The 27,767-nt window shown below is 36.0% G+C and overlaps 1 protein-coding gene across 4 annotated transcripts in view; it reads left to right on the top strand.

Annotated features, from left to right (window-relative positions):
• The first annotated feature begins 594 nt into the window (after positions 1 to 594).
• Positions 595 to 27,767, top strand: part of LOC114665275 (nuclear GTPase SLIP-GC-like) — a 170,475-nt gene continuing 143,302 nt past the window's right edge. For 3 of the 4 annotated variants that reach the window (XM_051918742.1, XM_051918740.1, XM_051918741.1), the window contains exons 1-10: positions 596 to 730; positions 4,322 to 4,919; positions 6,065 to 6,142; positions 11,020 to 11,125; positions 11,364 to 11,595; positions 21,149 to 21,385; positions 23,937 to 24,131; positions 24,246 to 24,415; positions 24,495 to 24,528; positions 24,787 to 24,885. In XM_051918742.1, the coding sequence (XP_051774702.1) occupies positions 4,340 to 4,919; positions 6,065 to 6,142; positions 11,020 to 11,125; positions 11,364 to 11,595; positions 21,149 to 21,385; positions 23,937 to 24,131; positions 24,246 to 24,415; positions 24,495 to 24,528; positions 24,787 to 24,885 (1,731 nt within the window). In that variant the 5' untranslated portion in view covers positions 596 to 730; positions 4,322 to 4,339. Of the gene's footprint in view, positions 731 to 4,321; positions 4,920 to 6,064; positions 6,143 to 11,019; positions 11,126 to 11,363; positions 11,596 to 21,148; positions 21,386 to 23,936; positions 24,132 to 24,245; positions 24,416 to 24,494; positions 24,529 to 24,786; positions 24,886 to 27,767 lie in introns of all 4 variants that reach the window. The other variant, XM_051918743.1, reaches the window with a different exon arrangement.

Here is a 27,767-nt window from a genome sequence, read left to right as displayed (position 1 = left end):
GTAAAATGCGTACCATTGTGTGGACACCAGGTTTTATAAATCCGTTTTTTTTTTTTGATAAACACATTTTCCTGTTTTTTTGGTGTAGGCATACTTTCAAGTTCAGCTCCACACAAAATTTTATAAATGTTACCCTGGTGTGACTTTATAGAAATATTCTGCTAAGAATAATACTTTTAAAGTCTCAATCCCACAAGCAGGTAGGCTTGCGAGATAATAGAATATTGTGAATAAACAATTAAGAAATGATCTAATGAAAAATGCGGCACACTTATTTTGCTTGATTAATAATTTCTAATTCATAATTGGCTTCTAATTAATAAATTGGGCTGCCCCTGGACTAGATGGTAACGTTACAAATACAATCTTCAATCAACAGCAATGGCAGACCTTGGATTTTATCTACTTCAAGAATTAAGGAGGATTTAAATAAACTCTTGTATCTGAACAATACCTGCATTTTATTTCCATATTAAAATAGAGTTTCTCTTTGAAGAAAAAAAAAAAACAAACAGCTATATTGTGTCATAATTCAGGAAGCTGTGATTCCTCCTTAAACCAATTGTTCCTGTATAACTGCATGTATTCCATGTACACATCATATTCACGCCCAGACTTTACACAAGCAGCTTCCCCTGAGCGTCTGTTTAACAGAAGGTTTCATCAGTCTTAACTAGCACATTTCTTTGGGTATTTTTATCTGATTTTATCTTTGCTAAATTTCCTGCAGGTAAGATTCACCCTATTTTTCTCTTTCATTTTGTATGTGTAGATTTTCATAATACATTCATTTTTCGGGATTTTGTTCTATTGTTCACCTCTGAGAATTCTTCTATGCACAGTTTCTTCAGTGTTAGCTTTCAAAATGTGTCTGGAAGGCACACCTTGTCCTTACTGCATTGTAAATCATCCACCACCTGCTCATTGTATTAATTACCTGATTATTCTCATACTTTCAGAGAAACTACTGCACTGTTGATCCTTTTTCTTTTACTACTCTAGAATCTTTATTTTCTGTGATATACTGTATCCTCTTTTTAAACGATTTTTCATCACCCCTTGTAGCTTGGAAATCTTTTCTTGGGTTGTTTGGAATGATGTCCACTATATGAGAGGAGCCATGTACAGTATCATTATTGAAATAACCTTTTTACAAATGATTGCTTTTTTTATTCCCAATTATCAAAAATAATCCTTGTTTATAAGCTAGTTTTTTAAGTTTTAATGGCATCACTGATCACAAATTCAGCAGGTTAAAGTGTTCATACCTGCATGAAATTTCTAAACTATTTCTGGATTAATTAAAATAAAATGAATATGGTTGGGGCGGCACGGTGGCGCAGTGGGTAGCACTGCTGCCTCGCAGTTGGGAGACCTGGGGACCTGGGTTCGCTTCCCGCGTCCTCCCTGCGTGGAGTTTGCATGTTCTCCCCGTGTCTGCGTGGGTTTTCTCCGGGCGCTCCGGTTTCCTCCCACAGTCCAAAGACATGCAGGTTAGGTGGATTGGTGATTCTAAATTGGCCCTAGTGTGTGCTTGGTGTTTGTGTGTGTCCTGCGGTGAGTTGGCACCCTGCCCGGGATTGGTTCCTGCCTTGTGCCCTGTGTTAGCTGGGATTGGCTCCAGCAGACCCCTGTGACCCTGTGTTCAGATTCAGCGGGTTAGATAATGGATGGATGGCTGTATATGGTTGTCTAGGATGGAAGTTAGGAACCCCTGGCCTAGTCCAGTGATCCTCAAGTCCAGTTCTGGAGACTGCTGTAGCTGCAGTTTCTTCTTTTAATTGGACTCATGTTAATTCTTACTAGTTTCTGTTTTATCAGATCAATCCAGAACTTACAAACTGGTTATGCTAAATATAGCAGGAATTTAGATGCACTAAGAATTCTTTTTTGCTTTTCAGAATCTTGTTCTTTATAATTTTTTCTGGTTATTTAAGTCAATTATTTACTAATAAATGCACAAGTAGGTAATATTAGTTGCCCTTAAGTATTCAGTGTTGCTTTCATCTATGCTTGTCATTAATTGTCAGTGTTCAGGTACAATAATGGGAGCAAACTCCACAGAAAACATGAGTTATAATGAAAATGACAAATTTAAGTGTCTCAGATTAAGCAAAAATATACATTTTACTTTTTATAACTGTAAAAGTAACTCTAATGCTTTTTTCTAAATGCAAAATAAGAGAAGAAATAAAAAGGCAGTTGATTAAGTAATTAGATCAATTAAAGGTAAAAAATGGCTCACTGATTGTGAAACTGCTTGGAACAAAATCATTCACTAAAGGGGGCTCCAAGACTTAACGTGGCTTAAACCAGCATGTTAACTTGTATTTTAAATGATCAAGGCTTATAATATTTCCATGAATCTTTAATTTATTATGCGTAATCATCAGAAAAGATATTTATTTTTTACATTAACGTTGCAAGAATATAAATTCTTTCAGTGTCGACTAGAGATAAGAAGTGAATCTTCTAATCTGCAGATGCTTTCATTTCCACTAAAAACTGAGGTGTAAGTTTCGCTTTCCTGAAACCTGGTGTTATGCAAATACATCTGCAGGTGTTCTTTAAAAGGTGTTCATGAATCAGAGAGGGCGAGGTATTTAAGGTGGAGGTGTGTTTATTTCAAAACAAGGATTTTCAAACATAGTTATTAAAGAGCATAATTGAATGTTGAATATTCACTCGATATTCTTTGTAAGTTTTTATTACTTTATTTTTTTGAATGTTTTTACCAGAATTATGCAATGCAATATGGAACTTTTTCAGAGTTTGTATATTATTAGTAAGCATTATTTAGGTAAATTTGCCTATGTACATCATTTACTCCAAATCACAAGTGAAACAAACTGTACGTCACTAAAAATCAGCAACACAATTGAGGGAAGTGCTTTTTTGAAAATGTGATATACTGAGTATTGTCCACATGAAGTCACGTTAGAACACACCATCATGCACATCACTGTGTTTTCTCCATAGGAAAAAAATCATAAGTTAAGTTAACATTGCCTGTTTCTTGATTTCTGCAGAAAGGTTCAAACTATACATGTTCTAGTCTTGTGGAGCTCCAAGTTTCTCTTCTGTCTCCGATGAGTCTTTCGGATTGTGATCACTAAGTTATCATAATTGGCAAAGTGGGGACCATATCACCAGAACTAGTCTGGAAGCTGGACAAAATGTCTACTTTTCATGAAAGAACTTTCATTAAATAATATATGACAGGAAGACACATGCCATTAAAATACTTTCAAACAGGAAAGAAACATCTTTCCTCTTTGTTCCGGCTTTGGGTTTGATGCTTGCTGGGAGAGACTCCAGCATCCCTACAACCTGACTCTGGATAAGTGGACTTTGAAAATGGATAGATGGATGTAGGCACCATTCCCTGTAAGAGCATGTGTTTTTGTTGGCTAATAGCTAAGCTGTCCCAAAAGCTCATCCAGATGCTGTTTTAAAATTGCTCATGCAACTGCTTCAGCTTTTCCAGATTCCTATAACCCTTTGAGTTAAAAAGTGCTTCCCGGAGTCCGTCCTAAATGCACTTCTCTCTCATTTTAGACTGGTTTCCTCAAACACATAATTCAGCATTAACCTGAAAAAATTTTGGTATCCATTTTATTGATACTCTGGAGAATGTTAAAGATTTGGATGAGGTCCCTAATGCAGCTTTCTCTGTTCAGGACTGGAGATTTAATTTCCTTATCCTGACAGATTACAGCATGATTTTTAATCCTGGGATTAAATTGACTGCTGTTCTCTGCACAGCGTATGTCTCTTCTAATTGAATGCTAGTGAGATCTGTACAGAGTACTTCAAATGTATTTTCACTAGTTCATTATAGGGGTTAATGTTCCTTGACTTAACATTCAAAACATTTTAAATAAAATCATATAATATAATTTAATATATTATATAATTTCACAACATTGCATAATATAAATCATACTGTTTTCCTGTACTCTGTCTCCATTTAGGTAAGAAGATTGAATTTATTTTGTAACTTACCCTGATACAAATGGCTGCTATCTTTAGAATAAATGTTTGGGGCTAGATTTGTCTAATACAATTATGTTATATTTTGATTGTCTATTTTTCAAAAAGTTAAAAAAATCTTAAAAGCCTGTTTGAATTTTCCTCTTATTAACAATTAAGTGGGCTATGAATATGGATAGAAAATTCTCTTTGAAAACTTGTTATAAATGTTATTTTCTAAAGTCACAGCCTAAAATAAGAAATGGATCAGTATAATATTCTTAATATAGCACTTTATACAGCATGAGAAGCATGTCTCAAACTTAGTCTTACTCTTTGTGTTTTCCAGATACATTCTTTATAAAGGATGAGTCGATTTTCAACTGACTCCTCCATTCCACAATCTGAAGATCCAGGACCTTCCTACCCTGCAACTAATATAACAAGTCAAGTTTATGTAGATAATCCACAATCCTTACATGTGGTGGCAAGGCCTCCTCAGAGACGTTCACTTGTGCAGCCAGGAGTACACAATTGTACCTCGAGCAAATGTGAACTATGTGAGAAACATCTGAAAAATATCAGAATCTTTACCAGCACAACTAAACAAAAAAGCCATGAGATAAAAGATGTTTTTACATGCAAATCATCTAGCGTTATTTATGTAATAGAATGCCAGAAGCCCGACTGCAAGAAACAATATGTGGGGAAGACAAGAAATTCATTAAAAAGCAGATTCAGCAGACACAAATCAGATGTTTCACGTAAATGCAGCCTGCCAGTTTACGAGCATTTCAACAGCAAAGGACACAGCTTCCAAGATTTAAAAATTTTTCCAATTGAACAACACGATGATTTAGAAATGTTGGATAAAAGTGAAATTTTTTGGATAAAAACACTTGGCACGCAGTATCCTGACGGACTCAATTTGGAAATTTATGAATCAGGTAATTAACAATTGAATCTGTTTCAATCAACATTTGCAGTTAAGTCATATTTTTTATATAACTAATTTTTAATTTTCTACTAGGGGGCTTTGCCCCCTGCTCACTTTGCTCACCAACTCCCCCGGCCTTTGTTACGTGCCAGCTACTTTGTGTCTCTCCCACTCGTGTATGTGGATTTCACTTTCACCAAACAACAAATCTTTTAATTCTCGCGGATACGCCTCTTCATCGGGAAGAAACTTTACTTTTCCCTGATGGCAACACAAATTAGATGATTTACAAGTCTCTGACTTAAAGTATAAATCTGAACAATATTTACATACTTCTGTATATCACCTATGTCCATATATTTGATCTCCTTTCACTGCTCTGTTATTTCACCGAGTCATAATTTCTGTTTGTTTGCGCTAATGTGATCTTTACTATCATTTTTTTGAGACTTTCATAATCTCTAACCTGCTCTGCATGTGTATCGCGCCAATGTTTTTGAACCTCTTTATGACATTCTACTTTGTCATCTACTCTTTGTGTTTTATTTCCGACACCAGGTGTGGTTAAATCTCTTGGCACAAAGTCCTATTTCGCGGGACATGAAAGTATCTTACTGAAAACGTTGTCCCAGGCTAAAAAGTCTCGTCTCATCTCAGGATTTTTTTGTATAATAGAGAGATAACACAGTTTCGTAATCAATTGAAAGTTTTATTATTGAAATCAGTGATATGTATTCCTGGAATAGAAGTGAAAAGCTCAATGAACTGATCTAGAAACAAAATAAATATGTAAAGTAGAGTTTGAGGAAATCTCCATGGCAGAAAAGTTGTGATTCTAACATTTGGTATGGAAATAATTTGAATTTATTTGAAGGATAACTAAAAATTAAAGAAACTGTTTAAAGTTTTCAACTCTGGCTTACTTTTTGTTTTGTTCAGATTATTAATCCTCCAATGTTACAGTGCATTCTCACCACTGATGTTGTTTTTGTTACCCAGTCTTAGTGGTAAAAAGTTTCATAAACCAAGCCTACTTTTAACCACTTTAGGGGCAAACAAAGGCTCAATGACTTCATGATCACAGTAATCAGAGTGTGAATGAGACAAAGTAATGATTTATCCATCTGACCTCTTTCAATTTCTGTTATATTTCAGAATTTTCAGCAAGACCTTGCAAAAGACGAAGAGAATTAAGTAGCCTGCCTTTAGAAGCTCAACAGAAACTGGATAAATGTAAAGTATAATGTATTAACTGTAGTGTAACAGGAATGTTGTTGTTTTATTTAAGAATCATCACAAAATGTTAATTAGAATTACACTTTGCAATAGATTTTAAAATCTGTAAGTAGCTGTAGACACAAATTAGCCTGTCAATAAGCAAACACTTCATTTAGTAATAACTGCAGTCAAATGTGGTGTAGCTTTGATCGCATCTATAACAAATGTCCAGTTTTGCGTTAAGGACTCCATCGTATTTAATGTTTGCCTAATATAATTTATAATCCACAAAATAAATAATTAAAAAGGAAATACAGACAAATATTGCTGAAGCATAAGTGAATTGAATGTTATGTCTTTATTAATGCAATTCTTATTTCTTTTCCCCTGCTTTTAAAATCCTTGTGTTTATCAATTTTCACAAAATAATTTTTTGCAATATCAGTAATAAAATGGCTAATAGCAAGAGTGTAGTGTGTACTTAAACTTTTAAATGTTTTCATGCTTGTGTTAGATAGTCTTTCTGTTTTTTTGTTTTAATTGTGTGGTAGGTAGTCTTGTCCTTTGTGTGCAGTCTTAAAAAGGGCTTCAGACTAAATAAAGGGCAGGACCAGGTTTGCCACTTTCCTAAAAGAAAATATAGCCCAATGACTGCTTAAAAATAGACTAGAAACTAGAAAACCGCGGGTGGTATCAGAACAATGGAGTGTTAGATAATACTTAAGCCCAAGTTGGTGGGGATTTTAGAATGGTAAAGAACATAATATGAGTATAAATAGCAGGGGAAGGGGTGCCAGATTGATGAAAAACAGGATAAAAATTAGTTGGAGGGGTGGTTGAAAAATATCCCAAAATACCACATTGTTTTTAAAAAGTAGCCCAAAATAGGGCAACCTGCGAAAGCCCAATTTTCCTGTGGATGATGACCAAAAATAGTCCAAATGGCGAGAAAACCACTGACCTGGCAACACTGGGCAGGACATAAGTAATATGGGATTGATCATTCTTTTTGCCAAGGCTTCCTTCATATTATGTCAGTTCTGCATTTTTCTTCACTTTTTTATGATTTAACTGCCATTTTGGTTTGCTTTTTTATTCATCCTCATGAATGAGGTTTAGTTCATCTCTTCTGCTCATGTTAATGATTTGAATTAAGGTCTTACGTTTAAGGCTTCCTTTTTTCAGCTCTACTTATACTTTATTAATTTATTATTATTCTTCCTCATCTATATATATAAAAATGGAATGGGTGGGTCGTCGGGTGGGCCTTTTTTTCATTCCGTCGTTTTTTCGACGTTTTGAAAATGTAGAATGATTATTTGATTTTTTTGTTTTTATTTGATCGTGTCTATGTAGCCGCTGTCGTAATAAAGTATCGCTAAAATCGTCATTTATCGTAATTTATTTTTGACGTATAACGTCGCCGTCGTCGAGGTCAGTGATACCAGTGCAAAAAATCTGCTTACGGTTGAAAGACACGCCCTACTCACTGGACAGTTAAAAACACCAATCAAACTAACGATGACATCAAGTATTACCCAATCAAAAGTAGGAAAGGAGGCATCTTCATAAAATGCGTGTGGGATGATTTGCATGAGACGCTGCTTTAAAAAAAAAATGATAAAAAAAATACGGGATAAATCCCGTCCAGTATTGATTCAAAACGGGACGCGCAATTTCATTCTCAAACGCGGCACGATTCCGTATTTTAAAGGACGGGTGGCAACCCTACAGTGCCAGGTAACCACCCATACAATCACATTGTGATTCAGACTAGGAATGCAATGAATGTAATTACCCCGATCTACATACAAGGCGAAAGTCTTGCAACATTCAAAGATGATGGTTTGGGATAAGTACACCATACAACATAAAAGAGCTTATGAAGCCTTGAACCGAAAAAAGCAACATCTCAGAGATCGTAAAAAAAAAAAATAGGAGCTAATGTCGTTTTACTCGCTGTAGATTTTAGTCAAACATTACCAGTTATTTCACGAGGGAGACCAGCACATCAACTCAACGCGTGTTTAAAATCCATGCTTCTCCCACGCTCGGTTATATGTCGCGTGTTCTCGGGTAGGTGCACCAAAAAATTTATACATTTAAGCATGTAATGGGCAAACAAAAAATGAGGTATACCCGAAGGCACAGCAGTAGTACTTAATGTAACTTTACTTCTTAAATGTTAATGTTTTACTGTTTAATAATTTATACGCTTCTTATATGTTGTTCAAATTCTTTTATCAAAATACCACTGACAGCGCAATGCACGATAACATCGAGTGAATACACCATACGCATCCGCCCACGGCTGCCCTGCTGTGCGCAGATAGCACTTGATTGTACAATAAAATAAAATAAAGATAAAAAGACTAAAACAATCATCACCCATAAAGCGGATAGTAGACGTGACGTACTATATGTGTACCACATTTCAAGTGTATAGGTGCAACGGTTTGCGAGCTACAGGTCATTTAAAATCCTGGACAGACACACAAATTGCCACGGTAGCAAATTACAGAAGAAGATTTTACTGTTTAATAATTTATATTTATATGAAACGAGCTGTATATACCCGGCGTTGCCCGGGGCAGAAGTAACGTAATCGGTCAAACACTTACATATATACCAAAGTAAACCTAATCGGTCAAACAGTTACATATATAAAAAAACCAAACCTAATCGGACAAACAGCTTCATATATACAGAAGCGAACCTAATCGGACAAACAGCTAATCTATATACATAAGCAAACCTAATTGGTCAAACAGTTACATAAATACAAAAGCAAACCTAATCGATCAAACAGCTTCATATATACAGAAGCGAACGTAATTGGTCAAACAGTTATGCATGTGCAGAATGATTTTACAAACATTATGCGTGTTAACAATCATTAAAAAGAAAAGATTGAGGAACTGTTCTTCTATATGTGATGAAGCCACTAATAAGACAGATTTTTTTCAGGACCCAGCTGTTTCATAACTAAACTACTGCCACCCCAAAGTAATGCCTAATAGTGGTTTTTGGGGTAGCTGTGGAATAAAAAGGGTGTTTTTTAGTCAGTAAGAATCTGACACTACCCTTCAGTATGGGCTGAAGGGTGCCTATGTAAGGTTTTACATCCTTCCCGTATGGAAAAAAAAACATACTAAACTTTTTTTTCATCATTACAGATAATCTCAGTCAAATCGAAGTACGCATTCTCAATTTATTTTTATCTAATTTTTACTTTTTCACAAAGCCATCCCATGCCAATTTGTATGAATAAACTTTTGCTAGAGAGTTAGCAAAAGTTTATTCATGCACATATTTTAATACGGATAATCTATCTCTAATCAAGGTTCTCATTTTCATTCTAATTTAAAATAATAATAGATACTCATTTTTTTCTTCTGTTTTAGAAAAACCAATCTATGCCACCTACGTCTTCGTCAAGTCAGCTTCATCCAGCTTCATCACATATAGAAGAAGAGTTCCTCAATCTTTTCTTTTTAATGATTGTTAACACGCATAATCTTTGTAAAATTATTCTGCACATGCATAACTGTTTGACCAATTAGGTTCGCTTCTGTATATATGAAGCTGTTTCATCGATTAGGTTTGCTTTTGTATTTATGTAACTGTTTGACCAATTAGGTTTGGTTATGTATATAGATTAGCTGTTTGTCCGATTAGGTTCGCTTCTGTATATATGAAGCTGTTTGTCCGATTAGGTTCGGTTTTTTTATATATGTAACTGTTTGACCGATTAGGTTTACTTTGGTATATATGTAAGTGTTTGACCGATTACGTTACTTCTGCCCCGGGCAACGCCGGGTATATACAGCTCGTTATGTATACAAGGAGAAAGAGGAAGTACTAACAGATGTCAGGAAAGATTTTACATTTTGTGAACATATAACCAAACCTCACCTACAAGCTAGAAAATCCGACTGGAATGCAAAGGATGCAGATAGCCAGATAACTAGATCACCAAACATTTTTTGCTTCTTATGTGTGACAACAGTTGACTAAACATCTACTAAATGTTAAGTTCACTTTTATTCAAATGTTCATATGACTCACAAAAATTGTAAAAGTCGCATTGTGTGTGTCCATCTTTGTAGGGCTGGTCCCCTCCTTGCATCTGATGTTGACAGAATAGGCTCTCTCCTCCTATTACACTGATTTTTTTAAACAAATGCAGAAAATGGAAACACAGATGTAACTATTTAAACAATGTAAATAAAATGTTTGTAAAGCACATTTTTATAGAGCAAAGCATTTTTAGTAGCACATGCGTTTTTCATACTCAACAAAAGTCTGATGTTTTGTTATTTTAACCTTAAGCTTAATGAAAACAGGAATCCCACTGCTTAGAAATAAAGTAAAGAAAGGAAGCTTTTACACTTCATAATTTAAAAGCACTTATTGATATTTTTGAGGATCTAGTGCACATACTGTATGAAGTATGATATTCAGTATCAGAGATCAACTAATAGGACTTATTGGATCTGTCTAATTCTGTGGAAAACAACATTTATTCTATAAGATTTTGAGCTGAGAATGATTAAAAGTAACATAAAGAACATATAAGTGAAAACTAAAAATATGACATAGTTTTAGAATATGTATAGGCCTATTATTGGTATGATAATTCAACTGATTTAAGAAAAATAATACAAAATAGGAGAAAAGTTCAAAAATAAAAAAAATAAATAATTAAGCAAATAAAGTACACCTGTGTAACACTAAAAAGCAATCAGGTAGTTATAAAAAAATAAGTTTAATTTTTTCAAAGTTCTGCAGTTTAAAAATAAAGTGGTTAGTCTGATAAGATATGCTTTGTCTAAGCTGCTTACAACCCTATACTTATTATTACTAGCTCTGTTTTTAATATTTTCTGATAGGTTATGAGTCAGAAAAAGAAGCAAGATATATTATATCATCAGTGCATGAAAAACTACAGCCGCTATCTTGCTCTGGTAATGATGAAGAGTTTCTAAACCAACTGAGGTATGAGCTACTTGTGTGATGAATATTAAATTCCTTACAGTTACTTTTCATTTTATAATCAGTCCTCGCTTCTTTAGTGCTTAAAAAGCTCATGTATCTAACATGTCCATAATATGCTACAAGCTTATTAAATAGGTAAGTTATGAGGGCAGATGCACTGTACAAAATGTCCACCTTTAAACTATTTCTCTTGGCTTTTGGTTTTGGTATAAAAGCAGCACTTTTTTGCATTTTTCAGGAAAATGACTTTTATCCTAAGCTCCAAGAAGATTTATGACAACTTATATGTTGGAATATTTGGAAAGACTGGGGCTGGAAAAAGTTCACTGATAAACGCCCTTCTGAATGAAATTAATTTGTTGCCCACATCAGGCCAGAAGGCGTGCACATCCTGCATTGTGGAAGTAAAGGCTCATGAAGATTTATTTAATGAAACGTACAAGGCAGAAATTGAATTTATCAGCAAAGAGGTACTCTTCACATTTTTTGCTTTTGATATATTGTATTAATCCAAGAGGGGAAACTGTGTTTTCACATGACCTTTGGGGGGTTATTTATCTATAGAACCTGAAAACTAGTACGGCGACCATATCGTGCAAGGAAAACAGATAATGAAAGTAATGAAAGATGAAGGTGCTCATTAGGAACTTGTAAATACATTAGTAATTAATTATTGTAACAGTACAGCTCACAGTAATCTAAAGCATATTTAAGAAGATTATAAAAATTAAAAGATTTTCATGACTAAATTAATCTTGGGTGGCAAGGTGGCTCTCCGGTTTCCTCCCACAGTCCAAAGACATGCAGGTTAGGTGCATTGGCGATCCTAAATTGTCCCTAGTGTGTGCTTGGTGTGTGTGTGTGTGTGTGTATGTGTGTGTGTGTATGCCCTGCGGTGGGCTGGCGCCTTGTTTCCTGCCTTGCGCCCTGTGTTGGCTGAGATTGGCTCCAGCAGACCCCCGTGACCCTGTAGTTAGGATATAGCGGGTTGGATAATGGATGGATGGATGGATGGAAATTAATCTTTATCAGTCTCCTCAAAAATGTCTTAAAAAAAAAAATTCAACTCCTACCCTTAAGAAAGAAAATAAGAAGACAGACTTTGGCAAAATGGCTTTTTCTAAAATAATATTAACAAATTCTTGCCATATTTTTTAATAAAGTTTTAGACAGATCCTGTATGATAGAATTAGATTTTTTCTTATTTGAGATAATATAGAACTTCACTTGCCCACTGAGTTATAGATGGTGGGTTGAGATATTTCCAAATAAGCAAGGTAAGTCTGTGTGCTAATAGTGTGGTGTAAGCTGTTACAATCAAATTCTACCAAAGCATTTTAATACAATTAGGGAGTATATCAAATATTGCTGTTAATGGATTTTGAGTTATTGTAACACCAAGGCTGTTTAAGAAGTATTTAAAGATTTTAGTCCAAAATGATGTTCATTTGTTCAATCTCAAAACATGTGGCCTACTGATGCTGGAGCACCTGATGGTTGGGGCTTACCCTGGGTACATTTTGGAAAGTTTTATGGAAGATAAATATGATTAATTAAACATCTTTAGTTGAGTTACGGAATGCTTGGTGCAGGTAGATCTAGTGTATACTATACATATATACTGCTCAAAAAAATTAAAGGAACACTTTTTAATTAGAGTATAGCATCAAGTCAATGAAACTTCTGACATATTGATCTGGTCAGTTAAGTAGCAGAAGGGGTAGTTAATCAGTTTCAGCTGTTTTGGTGTTAATGAAATTAACAACAGGTGCACTAGAGGGGCAACAATGAGACGACCCCCAAAACAGGAAATAGTTAAACAGGTGGATGCCACTGACATTTTTCCCTTGTCATCTTTTCGGAGTGTTTTTTCACTAGTTTTGCATTTGGTGCTCACTGCCCAGCACCGTGGAGCTCGATTGGCATTTACCAAAGAATACCAGAATTGCCAGGTCCACCACTGGCGCTGTGTGCTTTTCACAGATGAGAGCAGGTTCACCCTGAGCACATGTGACAGACATGAAAGGGTCTGGAGAAGCCATGGAGAACGTTATGCTGCCTGTAACATCGTTCAGCATGACCATTTTGGTGGTGGGTCAGTGATGGCCTGGGGAGGCATATCCATGGAGGGATGCACAGACCTCTACAGGCAAGACAACGGCGCCTTGACTGCCATTAGGTATCGGGATGAAATCCTTGGACCCACTGTCAGACCCTATGCTGGTGCAGTGGGTCCTGGATTCCTCCTGGTGCACAACAATGCCTCATGTGGTGACAGTGTACAAGCAGTTTCTGGAGGATGAAGGAATTGATACCATTGATTGATTTCTCCGCTCATCTGACCTACATCCAATAGAACACCTCTGGGACATTATGTTTCGGTCCATTCAACGCCTCCAGGTTGCTTCTCAGACTATCCAGGAGATCCCCCGGGACACCATTCGTCGTCTCAATAGGAACATGCCTGCCTCCCCCCGACATTGTCAGGCACGTATACAAGCACGTGGGGGCCATACAAACTAATGAGTACAATTTTGAGTTGCTGCAATGAAATTTCGGCAAAATGGAATAGCCTGCTGCATCATTTTTTCAGTTTGATTTTCGGGGTGTCTTTGAATTCAGCCCTATGTAAGTTGATAATTATCATTTCCATCAAAGGATGTGGCATCCTTTTGTTCCTAACACATTACCCAGTCCATATCGGTATAGATATCCAGCAGGATTTTTTTTCCCATTGAGATCTGATGTGTTTTCAAAGTGTTCCTTTAATTTTTTCTGAGCAGTTTATATATACGATGGAAAAATTCAGCATCCTGAGATCTGAGAAAGTGGTACTAACCAAAAGTACCAATGTGTACACCTACCATTCCGTTCCCAGTATTTATGATAATAAGATACTTACCCTACATATTTAGAAATTGCCTTATTTTATAGATATTGACAGACAACAAATGAACAAGGGAAACTTCCAGAAGATAGATAAAACTGAAAGTTCCTACTATGAAATACTATAGCCTGGTTAAGCCACCTGTCTACAGTACATTAAGCTGGATTAATTTGTTTAGCCCCACCATTTCACAACACACTTTTGCATGTATAAAGCGGAGGTATGGCTGGACTTCTTCAGTCTTATTACCACTCTCATCAATTTAATTCAACACCACATTCCTCCCACATATCATTAAATTCATAATGATACCACCTCAGCAGAGAACAATGATAATAAATAATATGGATGATCACATTTGTCTTCTTTAGTTTAGTTGATGGGTAACATCTGTGCCTGCTCTGTGGTGAGGCTGTGAGCATCACAGGTTGGGGAATGAGCCACACACAGTGGGTTCCAAAGAGGATCCTGGTTTTGATTGAATTTTTCACTTTGATCAATATAATTTTTTTTTAAATATTTTTATTTTATTAATTTTCATTGTAATCATTCCATACAAACAGATCAATTTATAACCCAACAAATTTGAAAACAAATCAAACCCCACCCCTGAGAAGGAGAGCTTAGCTAAAGGAAAATTTCTTTAAGCTTTTTAATAAGGCAACATTAGACAAAAGAAGGGGAGAAGTAAATATCTATATAAATAAGAGATGGAGAAGGGAGTTAAATGCAATAATAGTTAATTCTCTTATTCTAAAATAATATTGATTAAATCCTGCCAAGTTTTGAAAAAATTTTGTACAGATCCTCTAACTGAAAATTTGATTTTTTCCAATTTCAAATAATATAAAACATCGGTTTCCCACTGACTTATAAGAGGAGAATTAGGATTCTTCCAATTTAACAAAATAAGTCTGCGTGCCAAGAGTGTAGTGAATGCAATCACCGTTTGCTTGTCCTTCTCCAATTCAAGTCCATCTGGAAGGACACCAAACACAGCTGTTAGTGGGTTAGGAGGGATTGTGATACTAAGGCTGTCTGAGAGGCACTTAAAAATTTTTGTCCAAAATGATGTTAGTTTGGTGCAGGCCCAGAACATGTGACCCAGTGAGGCAGGAGCTTGGTTGCAGCGCTCGCAGGTCGGATCCTGGCCTGGAAACATTTTGGACAGTTTTAAGCGAGACAGATGAGCTCGATATATAATTTTTAGTTGAATAATTCTATGCTTTGCGCATATAGAACTCGAGTGAATTCTCTGCTTTGCTACCTTCCACTCCTTTTCTGATATATTGATTAAGAGATCTTCTTCCCAATGTCCTCTTGGATCTTTGAAAGGTAGGGACTCTAATAAGATTTTATATATTGCGGAAATAGTGTTTGTTTCCTCGGAATTGAGCAGTATTTTTTCCAGCATTGTGGAGGGTGCAAGGTGGGGGAAATCGGGCAATTTCTGTTTAACAAAATTTCTAATTTGAAGATAGTAAAAGAAATGTGTAGCTGGGAGGTTAAATTTCAAACGTAATTGTTCAAAAGATGTAAATATGTTGTCTATATAAAGATCTCTGAGCATTTTAATCCCAAAACTTTTCCAGGTATTAAAAACTGGATATACTTGCGAAGGTTGAAAGAGGTGGTTCCCTTGCAGAGGTGCCACTGATAAAAGATTTTCCATCTTAAAATGCTTCCTAATTTGGTTCCATATTCTGAGTGAGTAAAGCACAATTGGGTTATTAGTATATTTGCGATAACTTTCATTTATTGGAGAGCAGAGCAGGGAATATAAAGAAGTACTACAGGATTTTACTTCTATTGCGGACCAAGCCTGTGTATGTGCATTTATTTGCGTCCAGGTTTTTATGGCTTGCATGTTTGCTGCCCAGTAATAAAACTGAAAATTAGGTAAAGCTATGCCACCTTCTGCCTGAGGTCTTTGTAGGGTCGCTCTTCGGATACGTGGGTGTTTTGAGTTCCAAATGAATGAGGTTATTATTGAATCTAACTGTTTAAAAAACGATTTATTGATATATATTGAAATGTTTTGAAATAAAAAGAGAAGTTTAGGAAGGATATTCATCTTAACAATGTTAATTCTTCCGGCTAGAGTGAGATGAAGGGTTGACCATCTATGCAAGTCTTGCTTAATTTTTTCCATACAGACGCCAAAATTTTGTTGATAAAGAGCTTTATGTTTACTTGTGATATTTACCCCTAGGTATTTAAACTGATCTGCTATGGTAAAAGGTAGGGTGTCTAATTTAATATTATATGCTTGTGAATTCACTGGAAAGAGTATACTTTTATACAGATTAATTCTAAGACCAGATATGTTTTGAAATTCTGTTAGTGCTGTTAAAACAGCAGGGACAGTGTTTTCTGGGTCCGATATATATAAGACCATATCATCTGCATATAGAGAAATTTTCTGTTCCAGTCCTTCTCTGACAATCCCCTTTATCTGATAAGAATTTCGGCAGTGAACCGCCAGTGGTTCAATAGCGATTGCAAACAACAGTGGCGACAAGGGACATCCTTGTCTGGTACCACATTCTAGTTTAAAGTAGTCTGAGCAAATTTTATTAATACAAACTGAAGCTTCTGGACTGGTATACAGTAGTTTAATCCAAGCACAAATATTCGGGCCAAACCCAAATTTCTCCAATGCAGTGAAAAGGTAATTCCATTCGATCATGTCAAATGCCTTTTCTGCGTCTAATGATAGTAATATCTCTGGGGTGTTTGATTTTGCTGGTGAATATATAACATTAAACAAGCGTCGGAGATTTGAAGATAGATGTTGGCCTTTAATAAATCCAGTTTGATCTTGTGATATTACCGAGGGCAGCACTTTCTCCATCCTTCTAGCTAGGATTTTTGAGAGTATCTTAACATCATTATTCAGGAGTGAAATTGGTCTATATGATGCACATTGTAACAAGTCGTTATTTTGTTTAGGAAAGACGGTGATTAATGCTTGTCGAAATGTTTGAGGTAGTATTTGGTGGTCTTTAGCTTCTGTAAATGTTACCAATAAGAGTGGAGCTAGCTGAGTGGAGAATTTCTTATAAAACTCTACGGGGTAACCATCAGGGCCTGATGATTTCCCGCTTTGTAGTGACTTTATAGCGTCTAGTAATTCTGTTAGCGTTAGAGGTTTATCTAGTTCCTCAGCACTTAAAGCATCTATTTGTGGTATTTGTGAATTATCCAGAAATGCATTAGATTGCGTGTTGTCTTCTTTGGGCTCAGTGGAATATAAAGACTTATAGCAATCTCTAAATGTGTGCATTATTTTATTATGGTCGATGATTTCTTCTCCATTCTTGTTGGTGATTACTGGTATTGCATTGTGAACTTCTTGTTTATGAATTTGTTGAGCTAAAAGCTTATTAGCTTTTTCTCCGTGTTCATAGTAATGCTGTCTAGACTTATAAATAAGTTGTTCAGTTTCTTTAGTTGTTAAGATGTTAAGTTCTGTATGCAGGGCCTGCCTTTTCCTGTGAAGAGCTTCACTTGGACGCCTGGCTTGTTCTTCATCTATTCTAGTAATTTCATTTCTTAGCTCTGACACTTTCTTGGTTTCTAATTTATTTCTACGGGAAAGATATGAAATAATCTGGCCTCTTAAGAAGGCCTTTAGAGTTTCCCAGAGTGTTCCTGCAGAAACCTCCGTGGACGTGTTTGTCTCTAGGAAGAAGCTGATTTGTTTGGATATAAATTCTGTGCAGTTCTCGTCTGCCAATAAAAGAGGGTTAAGACACCATCTGCGAGGTGAGTACGAGGGGCTTATTGATTTTAGCTCCAAGACTAGAGGGGCATGGTCAGAGATAACAATTGTGTCATATTTACATGATTTAATTGTAGGCAGGAAATTATTATCTATAAAAAAATAATCAATTCTTGAGTAGCTATAATGCACTAGTGAGTAGAACGAATATGTTCTTGAGTTTGGGTTAAGAAACCTCCAGGGGTCTGATAAGTTGTGATCATTTAAAAACTGTGTAATTATCTTTGCAGTATTAGATGTCGTCCCCCCTGTCACAGGAGTCCTATCTAAGAGTGGATTTAAAACACAATTAAAGTCCCCAGCCATTATAATTTTATGAGTGTTCACATTGGGAATGGATGCAAATAGATTTTGCATGAATTCCTTATCATCAACATTGGGTGCATAAACATTTATCAAAATCATTTTACTGTTATATAAGTTGCCCATGACCATCACATATCTCCCTTCAGGGTCCGACACTACCTCTGATGCTACAAATGGAACTGTTCTATGTATGAGAATTCCCACCCCTCTAGTTTTCTTTATAAAGCTAGAATGGAACATTTGGCCAGTCCAGTCTTTTTGTAATCTGAACTGATCCTTGGTTAGTAAGTGGGTCTCCTGTAGAAATACTATTTTAGCGTTTAAGCCTGTTAGGTGAGAGCATACTTTCTTTCTCTTTAATTCGTGATTCAGGCCTTTAACATTCCAGCTCACAAAGTTAACTGTCCCATCATGGAGACATTGATTCTGAGTTTTTAATGTCATTTTATAGTTTTAATTGGTAATATGGCAGTTTTAATCTTAGTTTCAAGATTCCCCATGAGTTGTTGCATGTTAGCCTGTTGTTGCATTGATATTTATAATTATAAGGATTATAAGAATAGATTAGATATAACCTGCTCTCCTTCTCTCCCCCCTTTATCCCCCCACCCCCCCATTTTGCCTCCCCACATGAGGCTAGACCCCACTTCGCGATGTTCCAGTCCTCTGACATACGAAGCGACAGAGCACGTCCAAAACAAAACAAACCCCACCCTGCAGCGGCGTTACAGAATTAAAACAGAGATATCTTTTACAGTTAAATCCTTAATACTATCTGCCGAAAATGTTCTCATTAACAATATTTAAGCTTGAAATAATCTTCAGCGCTTTTAAGTTAAGATATTAAGATTAAAAAAAAAAAAAAAAAAAAAAAAAAAAAACAACCCTGGGAATGATTTTAAAAACTAGTCTAGGATAAACCTGGTAATTCATACTGTAATAGTATAATGGTAATTGTATAAATAGTAGAACAAGCATTAAACCAAGGGTATGAAGTTAAACAGTCTACTTTAAGGTATAGTAAAATAAAAAAAAAAAAAATAAATAAATAAAAAAATAAAAAATAAAAATAAATAAATAAAACGAATCCTACTTTAATCACTTCCACATTTTCACACTCACGTCTATAATTCTATAACTCTGATTAAAACATAAACATATAACATATAAAGTCCAGATAAAAACAAAAAAAAAAAAAAAAAAAAAAAAATAAGGGATGTATAATTATAATACCAGTCTCTTTAAACATGGATCCAGCGATCAGATCATAGTTCTTTCCCGTGCCTTGATAGAATACGGCTCTTTAATTTTAATTAACTTTCAAAAAAGTGTCGGAAACAGCTTCTTTAATTCTTTTTCAGCTTCTTCTTTGCTGAAGAAAATATAATGTCGATCTTGAACTTCCACTTTCAGTTTGGCAGGATACAAGAGGCTGTATTTGATATCGGCTTCCCGTAGCATCCTTTTAATGTCGTTGTAGGATCTGCGTTTTGCAGCTGTTGATGGTGAGAAGTCGGGAAAAATACGAATAAGATTATTTTCGAATATAATCTCTTGCTTGTGTCTGAGAAGTGCCATCACATCAAGCTTACATCTTAGTCGTTCGAAGCGGACAATAAAAGACCTAGGTTTAAAGGCGCTTGGTATCTTTGTGCGATAAGCCGTGGCTATCTCATTGTCGAGTTTAAAGTCATCTCCAATTATTTTAGACAGTAATTCTACTGCAAATTTCACTGGGCTTGAGCTTTCTCGTTTCTCGGGTATACCCTCAATTCTTATATTATTTCTTCTGCACCCATCCTCCAGGGCTGCAAGTCTGTCTCCAAGTTTTTTGTATTCCGAGTTCGCAGCTGTGGCTTTTTCATCGGCGTTAGATGCCATTTGTTCCGCTGTTTCCACTCGAGCCGTGAGTCCCTGCTTAACGTCTTCCAGCTGATCTGAAACGTCATTAATATGATCATCAAGCCTTTTCAGTTTGGAGTTAGTTTCTTCAATGTGTTCCACTAATTTCTCCAACATGCCTTTAAAGTTCACGTCGAAACGTTTAAATAGACGCGTTTCCTTATCTTTGTTATCCTTCTTGAGCTCAGTGGCCACCTTCTTAAGATCATTTGTGTTATCTTTCTTAAGCTCATTCATGGCCGTAACCATGGCAGTGGCCAGTGTAGCGATCATCTCTTTCTGTGTAGCGATCTGTGTAGCGATCATCTCTTTCAGTTCGGACAGTTCGCTTCTGCTTTCGTGCTCCGCAAGTGAAAATGCAGCTCCTGTTACAGGCTCGCGATGAGTAGATGAGAGCACGTCCTGCAGAGCCCTTTCTAGTCTCGAATGATCCTCAGAAATCGGCGATCCCTCGCGACCTGTATCACTTGCGCCTTCGCTCCCATTTTCACTCTCGACTGGAGACGATACAATGGAGTGGGGTCCCAGGAATTCTGCGCACTCTTCTGCCTGTTCCAGGTCAGTCTCCGTGATGCCATACCTTACACTTGCACTCAGGCCGGAAGTCTGTCCGGACTTTGATGCAGCTTTAAGTTTCTTTTCCGGTTCTTTCTGACTTTTCTTCTTGTTACTCATGCTTGTATATTGTAGTGGAAGTTCCTTGGTCGGGTTAAATACAGGATACCTCTAAATAATATGAAATACGTGGGAAAATAAAGCCGCTGCTAGCGGAGCTCTGCTTCAGACGTCCATCTCCTATAAACGGACGAAACCAACCCTGATCAATATAATTTAATTGACAGTTTTTTTTTTATTTGCACCAGTAGCAAACCAGACCATCATTTTACTTTAACAGTATTTGCCAGCACTCTGACTAACAATGAGACATTTCACATATGGAAATGGGCACTCATTAATTAGGTTTAAAAAGTGGTATAAGTGAACAGCTCGAACAGCCTTAATGAAGTTAATTTGTTTAAACTGGAGGAAAAAAACACAAGCAAAGTTATGAAATGATCCAATAACATTCATAGAGGCCTAGATCTTGCAGTTCATACATGTTTTTACTTAAACCAAGCTGTAAGAATTTCTCAATATATTTCAGGATTGGATCAAAGAGCTAAAGACCCCATTTGAAAGCTGTCAGATTGACAATGACCAGGGCCTGTCAGATCCTGATGATGATGATGATGAAGATGGAGAGGACAGTGAAGGTGAAATGGCAAAAGAAAAACTAACAGCAGTGTATGGAGAAGAAGGGCCAAGCAAAAGTTACGATGAATTAGTAAACATTAAGCTGGAAATGTTTACTCCCCCGAAGAAGACAATTATAGCAGAATCGGTAAGATTCAATGGCTGGCAAGAGTTATCAGATGCCAGAGACAATTTATTTTTTATAAAAACAAGGACTATTTGGATATTTTTATTATGTTCATTTTCATGCAGTGGTTATTGCTCTTGCCTTACAGATCCAGAGTCCTGAGTTTATATCCCATGCCGAATGATTTTCTGTGTTGGCTTTGCACATCATTTCCATCCCCTTAGGTTTTCACTGTGTATCTGCTTTTCCTTCCACATTCCCAAAGCCATGTACTCTAGGATAATTGGCTATTCTCAACTGGTCCTTTGAGTGTAGGTATAGTATGTGCATGAGTGGGCCTTGCAATGGACTAGTACCCTGTCTAGGACTGTTTCCCAGCTTGTGTAATGTGATACTTGGATAGGCTTTGAGAGTACAGTATGCAGTATTACTATTTCATTTTTATAAGGGTACTTATGTGGTCTGAAATGTAATACATCTGACGTGTATATATGAGATAGAACACTGTAATGATTTCTGACAAACAGCAAACGTTTTAATTGAAATTTGCTCACTATTTACATATATTGATTGCATTGCTGATATCTTGTAGTGAAAATGAGCCCCACTCTTAGAGGATTGTTTTTAGTGTCTGGAAGCTCTGAACATTTTGTACATCCACCTTTTCTCATTATTTAATCAGTACAAACTGATACTATAAAAATCTAGTACCATTACTTTTTCAGAATTGCATTATTGACTTGATACCAAAGTATAGGTTCTTGTAACATCCCAACACCCAACAAATGACTGCAGTGACTGCACTAAAGGTTTTTGTTCATTGAAGAATGAGTTTGAAAGCAGCAGAATTCCAGTCACAAATGGAGATGCTCAATTAATTTGTTAATTAAGATATTGCCAACAGAATAAAATTATAAAAGGTAGACAGCTACTTCATCAATGTGATCAGGCCATGGTCTTTCATCTGGAAGCAAGAGGATGTTTAATAGCTACTCTACTGTAAATGTCTAGGAGTATAAGAATGTATGGTAAGAGGGGAATAGGAACTGATAGCATTAAAGAAATAGAGCAGGAGATTAGAGACCAGTAGGCCCGAACAGGAGGAGAAAACCAATACATATGCATAAAAGTCCCTGGAACATAATACAGGCAAAAGTGAAATAGAGGATGACACAGGGGCATATTGGAGACTCTAAAGTCAGCTGGAAGGTAACTCAATGGTCTGATGAGACCAAAATTTGGCCATTTAACCAAATGCCATGTTTGGTATATGCCAAACTGTACATTGTCATTACATTATTGTTACATTACATTATTATTATATTAACTGTACCTTAACTGAAGCATGATGCAGTGGGGATGCTTCTCTGCAGCAGGCCCTGGAAGGCTTGTGAAGGTAGAGGGTATAATAAATGCGGCAAAACACAGGGGGATCCTGGAGAACAACTTGATGGCAAGCAACGTGAGCTTTGGAAAGACCTGACCTTACCTGCAAAGATTTATCCACTGTGTTTCAATATTGTATAACAATAAAATATGAAAACTTCCAAGGGGCTGAATATGTCCTATAGTCAATGTGAATGTGAATAGGTACTATAATGGATACATTTCTGTTTTGAACTCTATTACCGTAATCAAACATTTCACTTTTTGAATTTAGACCAAAATCAGAGAACCAATATTCATCAACATAACTATGACTGTATACATTCTAGTGTATAGATTGTGAAGACAGCATACATCTTTTAAAACTCAGAAGCATAGATAGCACATACAAGTCTGAAAGGAACAGTTACCATACCATACCATACCATTTTTATTTGTTAAGCGCTTAAAAACACAGCATTACAACCGACCAAAGCGCTGTACAGTTAAAACAAACAGGACTAAAAACAAAATATTAAAAGCAAACATTAGGAGAGAATTTGAACGAAGAAACTAATAACAGGTCAGTGGACCCAATAAAAGAGAAAAAATAGCGAAAAACAAGTAGAAAATAAAACAAGTTAAGAATTAAAAGCCAATGTGAAGAAGTGCGTTTTTAAGCGTAATTTCAATGTGGCAACTGAAGTGGCTTGCCTAACCACTAAGGGTAGGGAGTTCCAGAGCCTGGGTGCACCGACGGAGAAAGCCCTTTCACCACGAGCTTTGAAACGTGCCTTGGGAACAGTTAGAAGCAGCTGATCTGCGGATCTAAGAACGCGCGGGGGATTGTATCGATGGAGCAAAACACTCAAATAGGCGGGGGCTAGACCATTTAATGCCTTATAAGTTAGGAGGAGTATCTTAAAATCGATTCTGAATCTAACCGGCAGCCAATGTAAGGTTTTTAAAATTGGAGTAATATGTTGGTTGATGTACAAGTTGATCATACAAGTTGATCATCACAAGTTGATGTACAACTGATGTACAGTTGATGTACAAAATGTCACTCTAACCAAAGTCAAGGACTAGCTGTTTATTATGAGAGCCATTACCCTGAAAACCAGGAGGAAAACCCAGATACATATTACGCATATTACAAATCACTATACCGTTTCCTGAGTATATTTATTTTTTCTGCCTCATTTAGGTTAAAGAACTGTCTAAGAATATAAATCAGTTTATCCGGAGTGATATGGACAGCAAAACCAAGAGCTATTGGCCTCTGGTGAAATCAGTTACACTGTGTGTACCCAGAAATCAAAATCTTCTCGATAACGTAGTACTGATTGATTTTCCTGGAATTGGAGATACCAATAAGGACAGAAATGAAATGTGGAAAAAGGTATCTAATCATTCAGTTTGATTATTTTTTTTCAGAAATAAGTCATATTTAGTAACAAACTCTTTATACTAGATTAGATTATTCATTTCTTCTTCTTTTTTTAAACTCATACAGTCCTTAAGCAAATGCACTGCTGTCTGGATTGTCAGTGATATTACACGGGCAGAATCCGACCAAAATGCTTTAAAAATACTAAAAAATGTTTTAAAAGATATTGTTGGTGGAGGACAATGCCAAAATATTACCTTTATCTGCACCAAGACAGATATTGTTGGGATTCAGAGGTAGGGTTCATTCTATATTATAATAAAATCAATAAATGTTAGTTAACATATATAAATTAAGGAACAATTTTTTTTTCAGTGGTGATATGAGAGATGAACAACAAGGAATGTCAGTAAGTATTGCTTCAAATTATTTACAGGAACAAATTGCCTTAATTCACTTAATTTGGAAAATACATAACTATTTAACTAAAATAATTATGTAATGGTGTGCCCATATTTAGAATTGGGTGCTCAGAGGCATCTTTAAAAGGCAATATTAAAAATGTGTTTTCTTGACACAGAAGTAATTATAAGTACATCTTGGTAGATTTTTATGTAATTTGAAACTGAGAACATGTGAAGGGTGTTTTTCTTTCTTTTATTTGTAGAGTGAAAACACAGAAAATACGTGGAAACAAAGAGAAATACTAAAAAGAAATAACTTGGTGAAAGAACGTCTAAAAAAAAAATATGAGACCATTGCAAAGGTAACCTTAATTGTCTGACAATTTCATATTCTATAAATGAATATTAATTACAATATTTTCAAAAGTAGTATCCTATTAGTGAAAAGAATATTTTGCGTAGATCTCATTCCTGCCGGTTCTATGTAAAAAGTTATAGATTCATTTAGTATTTTGGTGCAGGAACAACTATAAACATGATGTTAACCTCCTAAAGTGTTTTCAAATACTATATAGTACAACATCCAGTGTACACTCAGTTGATTTCTGAGAGACATTGACATGCAGTGATTAACGCTGGTAGCACACAGCTCCTGGTGTCAAAGGCCAGCCTGTTTGGTCTTTGCCTAAACCTAACATGTTCTTCTTGTGTTTCTGCAGGTTTTTTCTGGGTACTCCAAAGGCAGATATCTTGTCTTAATTTTTTTTAAGGGCATTCAAAGAAAATCATTATGTTGGTACACAAATAACTGTATTGGCATTCTAGTTCATAGGGCAACAGCAACTCTAAGTCAAAAATGAAATGTGACAAAATTATGTCATTATCACAATGGGGAAAATAAAGTAAAATTTAACAAAATGAGCCATTATTTTTGTAGTTCTGACAATGTGACAAAGTGTTGCATCAAACAGATTATAAAAATAGAAGGCTGATTGGCTGGGGTGCAACACTTTGAGATTATCCCAAAAGACACTGTAGACATGAAGTGTGTCACTTTTACAAGCACCAATTCACATTAGTCCTGTAAAACTCTTTTTTTTCAGAAGATACAGTATGTGTAGATAACAGTAACTTTAATTGAAGATAGATGTTTTGTTCTGAGTAACATAAAAAGTTCTTGAATTACTATAGGTTTGTGAGATACTTTTGGAAATGTAAGGCTGTCAAAATTAGTGGTATTAGTGGTGGGGTTGTTGCCCTTGACATGTACAGGCAACAGACAGCCTTTTATAGAAGCTCCATGTCTTGCAAAGCAAAGTTTTATTTATTTTTTTACATTTTCCCAACTTTAAGACTACTGCTGTGAAATCAAAATTTGTCAAATGGTAATTAATCCATTATTTCCGAATTTAAGTAAAACAGCCCTGGTTTTGTTATTACCAAGGTGTCTCACATAAATTACCAGAATCTCTTATTCCTTATGCCTGCCTATCACACAAACAACTGGCTAAAGTATACCAATGTAAAAGCAAAAAGTATGTGTAGTATAAAATAATGCTTGCCAGAGGAGTACAGTACCTCTGTTTCAGTGACTAGTCAGCAGTAAAAAGGTTATCTGCCTTCATCATGAAAATGACTGAATGTTTTCTTGCCCATTTCTAAAACCTCTTGCTCACATTTTTTTGCTTTGGGTAATATAATGGGGACAGATTTTGGCAGAGGTTGAGGACAGGTTTATGTTTTGTCATGCAGCAGTTTTTTTTTGAGGGGATATTAGGTTTTGCCAGAAGGAAAAGAGAATTTTCTCAGAATGTGGATTTTGTCAGAGGTTAAGAGAAAGGATGAAGTTTTGCTCGATAAAGGATAGAGTTTTGCTTTAGGGAGGAGCTTAATTCTTTTTGATTATAATAATTCTTTACATTTATATAGCCCTTTTCTCACTACTCAAAGTGCTCTCCACACAGGGAGGACCCGGGAAGCAAACCCACAATCTCCTTACTGCAAAGCAGCAGCACTACCACTGCGCCACCTTGCAGGGGGTTTTGATAACAGATTGGACTTGTTACCTTTGCTCTTTGTCTGATTTTTGCCTGATTTTTATGCTTCTTTTTAAACAATTTCATTTATAAAGGTCAATCTTTTGTCTTCTCTCTTTACAGTTTACTCTTTCCTTTGAAGGGGTGTTTATGTGCATTTTAAAAATTGCAATTATTTTTTGAACTTTAAAAACCAGTACCCTATTTTGGACCTGTGCAGACCAAAGCCTGTGTGTGGGGTTTGGGGCCAGGCTACCAGGGGTGAGGCCTAGCTCAAGGTAAGCCAGTGAAGGTCCTGGCCTAGTTTGTGGGTCTTTTTGGAAGTCTTTCACCCTTCATCACAACACAACTGATCAATATCACACTCCAAATATAAGTCAGAGTTTCCCACAATATCATAAAAGTTAATTTATTATTACAGTCTAAGTATTACCCTGATCTAGCTTTATTTGAGAACATATTGGTAATGACAGGAACAAGTGAAATGAGGTGAGCACTGGAGCATAGTACCAGTACAGACACCAAAATATCTGTGGAGTAGTGGAAGACTTAAATAAGGGAGAGAAAGTTATTAGTGTTGCCCAGCTGGATGAACTGGTCCAAGTTTCAGTCAGGAAGGTTCTGCAATCCACTAGAATTTTGTGGAAATGGGAACAGAATTAAAATTAGGAATACTAAAACAAGTCTGGGATTGGTAAAATGAAGACATAATAGAGATGAAATGGATTCAGTAAGAGATCATGATTAAAACAAACTTGAAAACAAAAAGTAACTTTTGAAAAATAATATATTAGGACTAGTTAATGAATGTATATGTACTGACATCATTACTTTGGAATGTTACTACAACAAAATCACACAAGGAGTGCTGCAATGGGCTTTAACGGGCCTTGTTTCTGACAGCCCCCCTCCATAAGAAGACATGAAAAAACTCCCAAACAAAAGACCCTTGTAGAAATAAATCTTGAGAAAGGCAATTCAGAGAGACCCCTTTCCAGGTAGGTTGGACATGCAATGGATGTCAAAAAATGAGTTAAACACAATGCACACAATGCACAAACTAATACAAGTAATCCTCTTCACAGAACTAGATGGCCAATCTATCATTGCCACCTCCCACTGTTATTTTATTAATCATTTGAAATTATAAGCAGACAGGCTTCTTGAGATCTTAATGTGCATTCTGGTTTGTAAGTAATGATAAGTTC

This window comes from Erpetoichthys calabaricus, chromosome 14 (assembly GCF_900747795.2).
Source record: "Erpetoichthys calabaricus chromosome 14, fErpCal1.3, whole genome shotgun sequence".
Classification (NCBI taxonomy): Eukaryota; Metazoa; Chordata; class Cladistia; order Polypteriformes; family Polypteridae; genus Erpetoichthys; species Erpetoichthys calabaricus.
The sequence above is the reverse complement of the archived record's forward strand: the minus strand, read 5'-3'. Positions and strand labels throughout refer to the sequence as shown.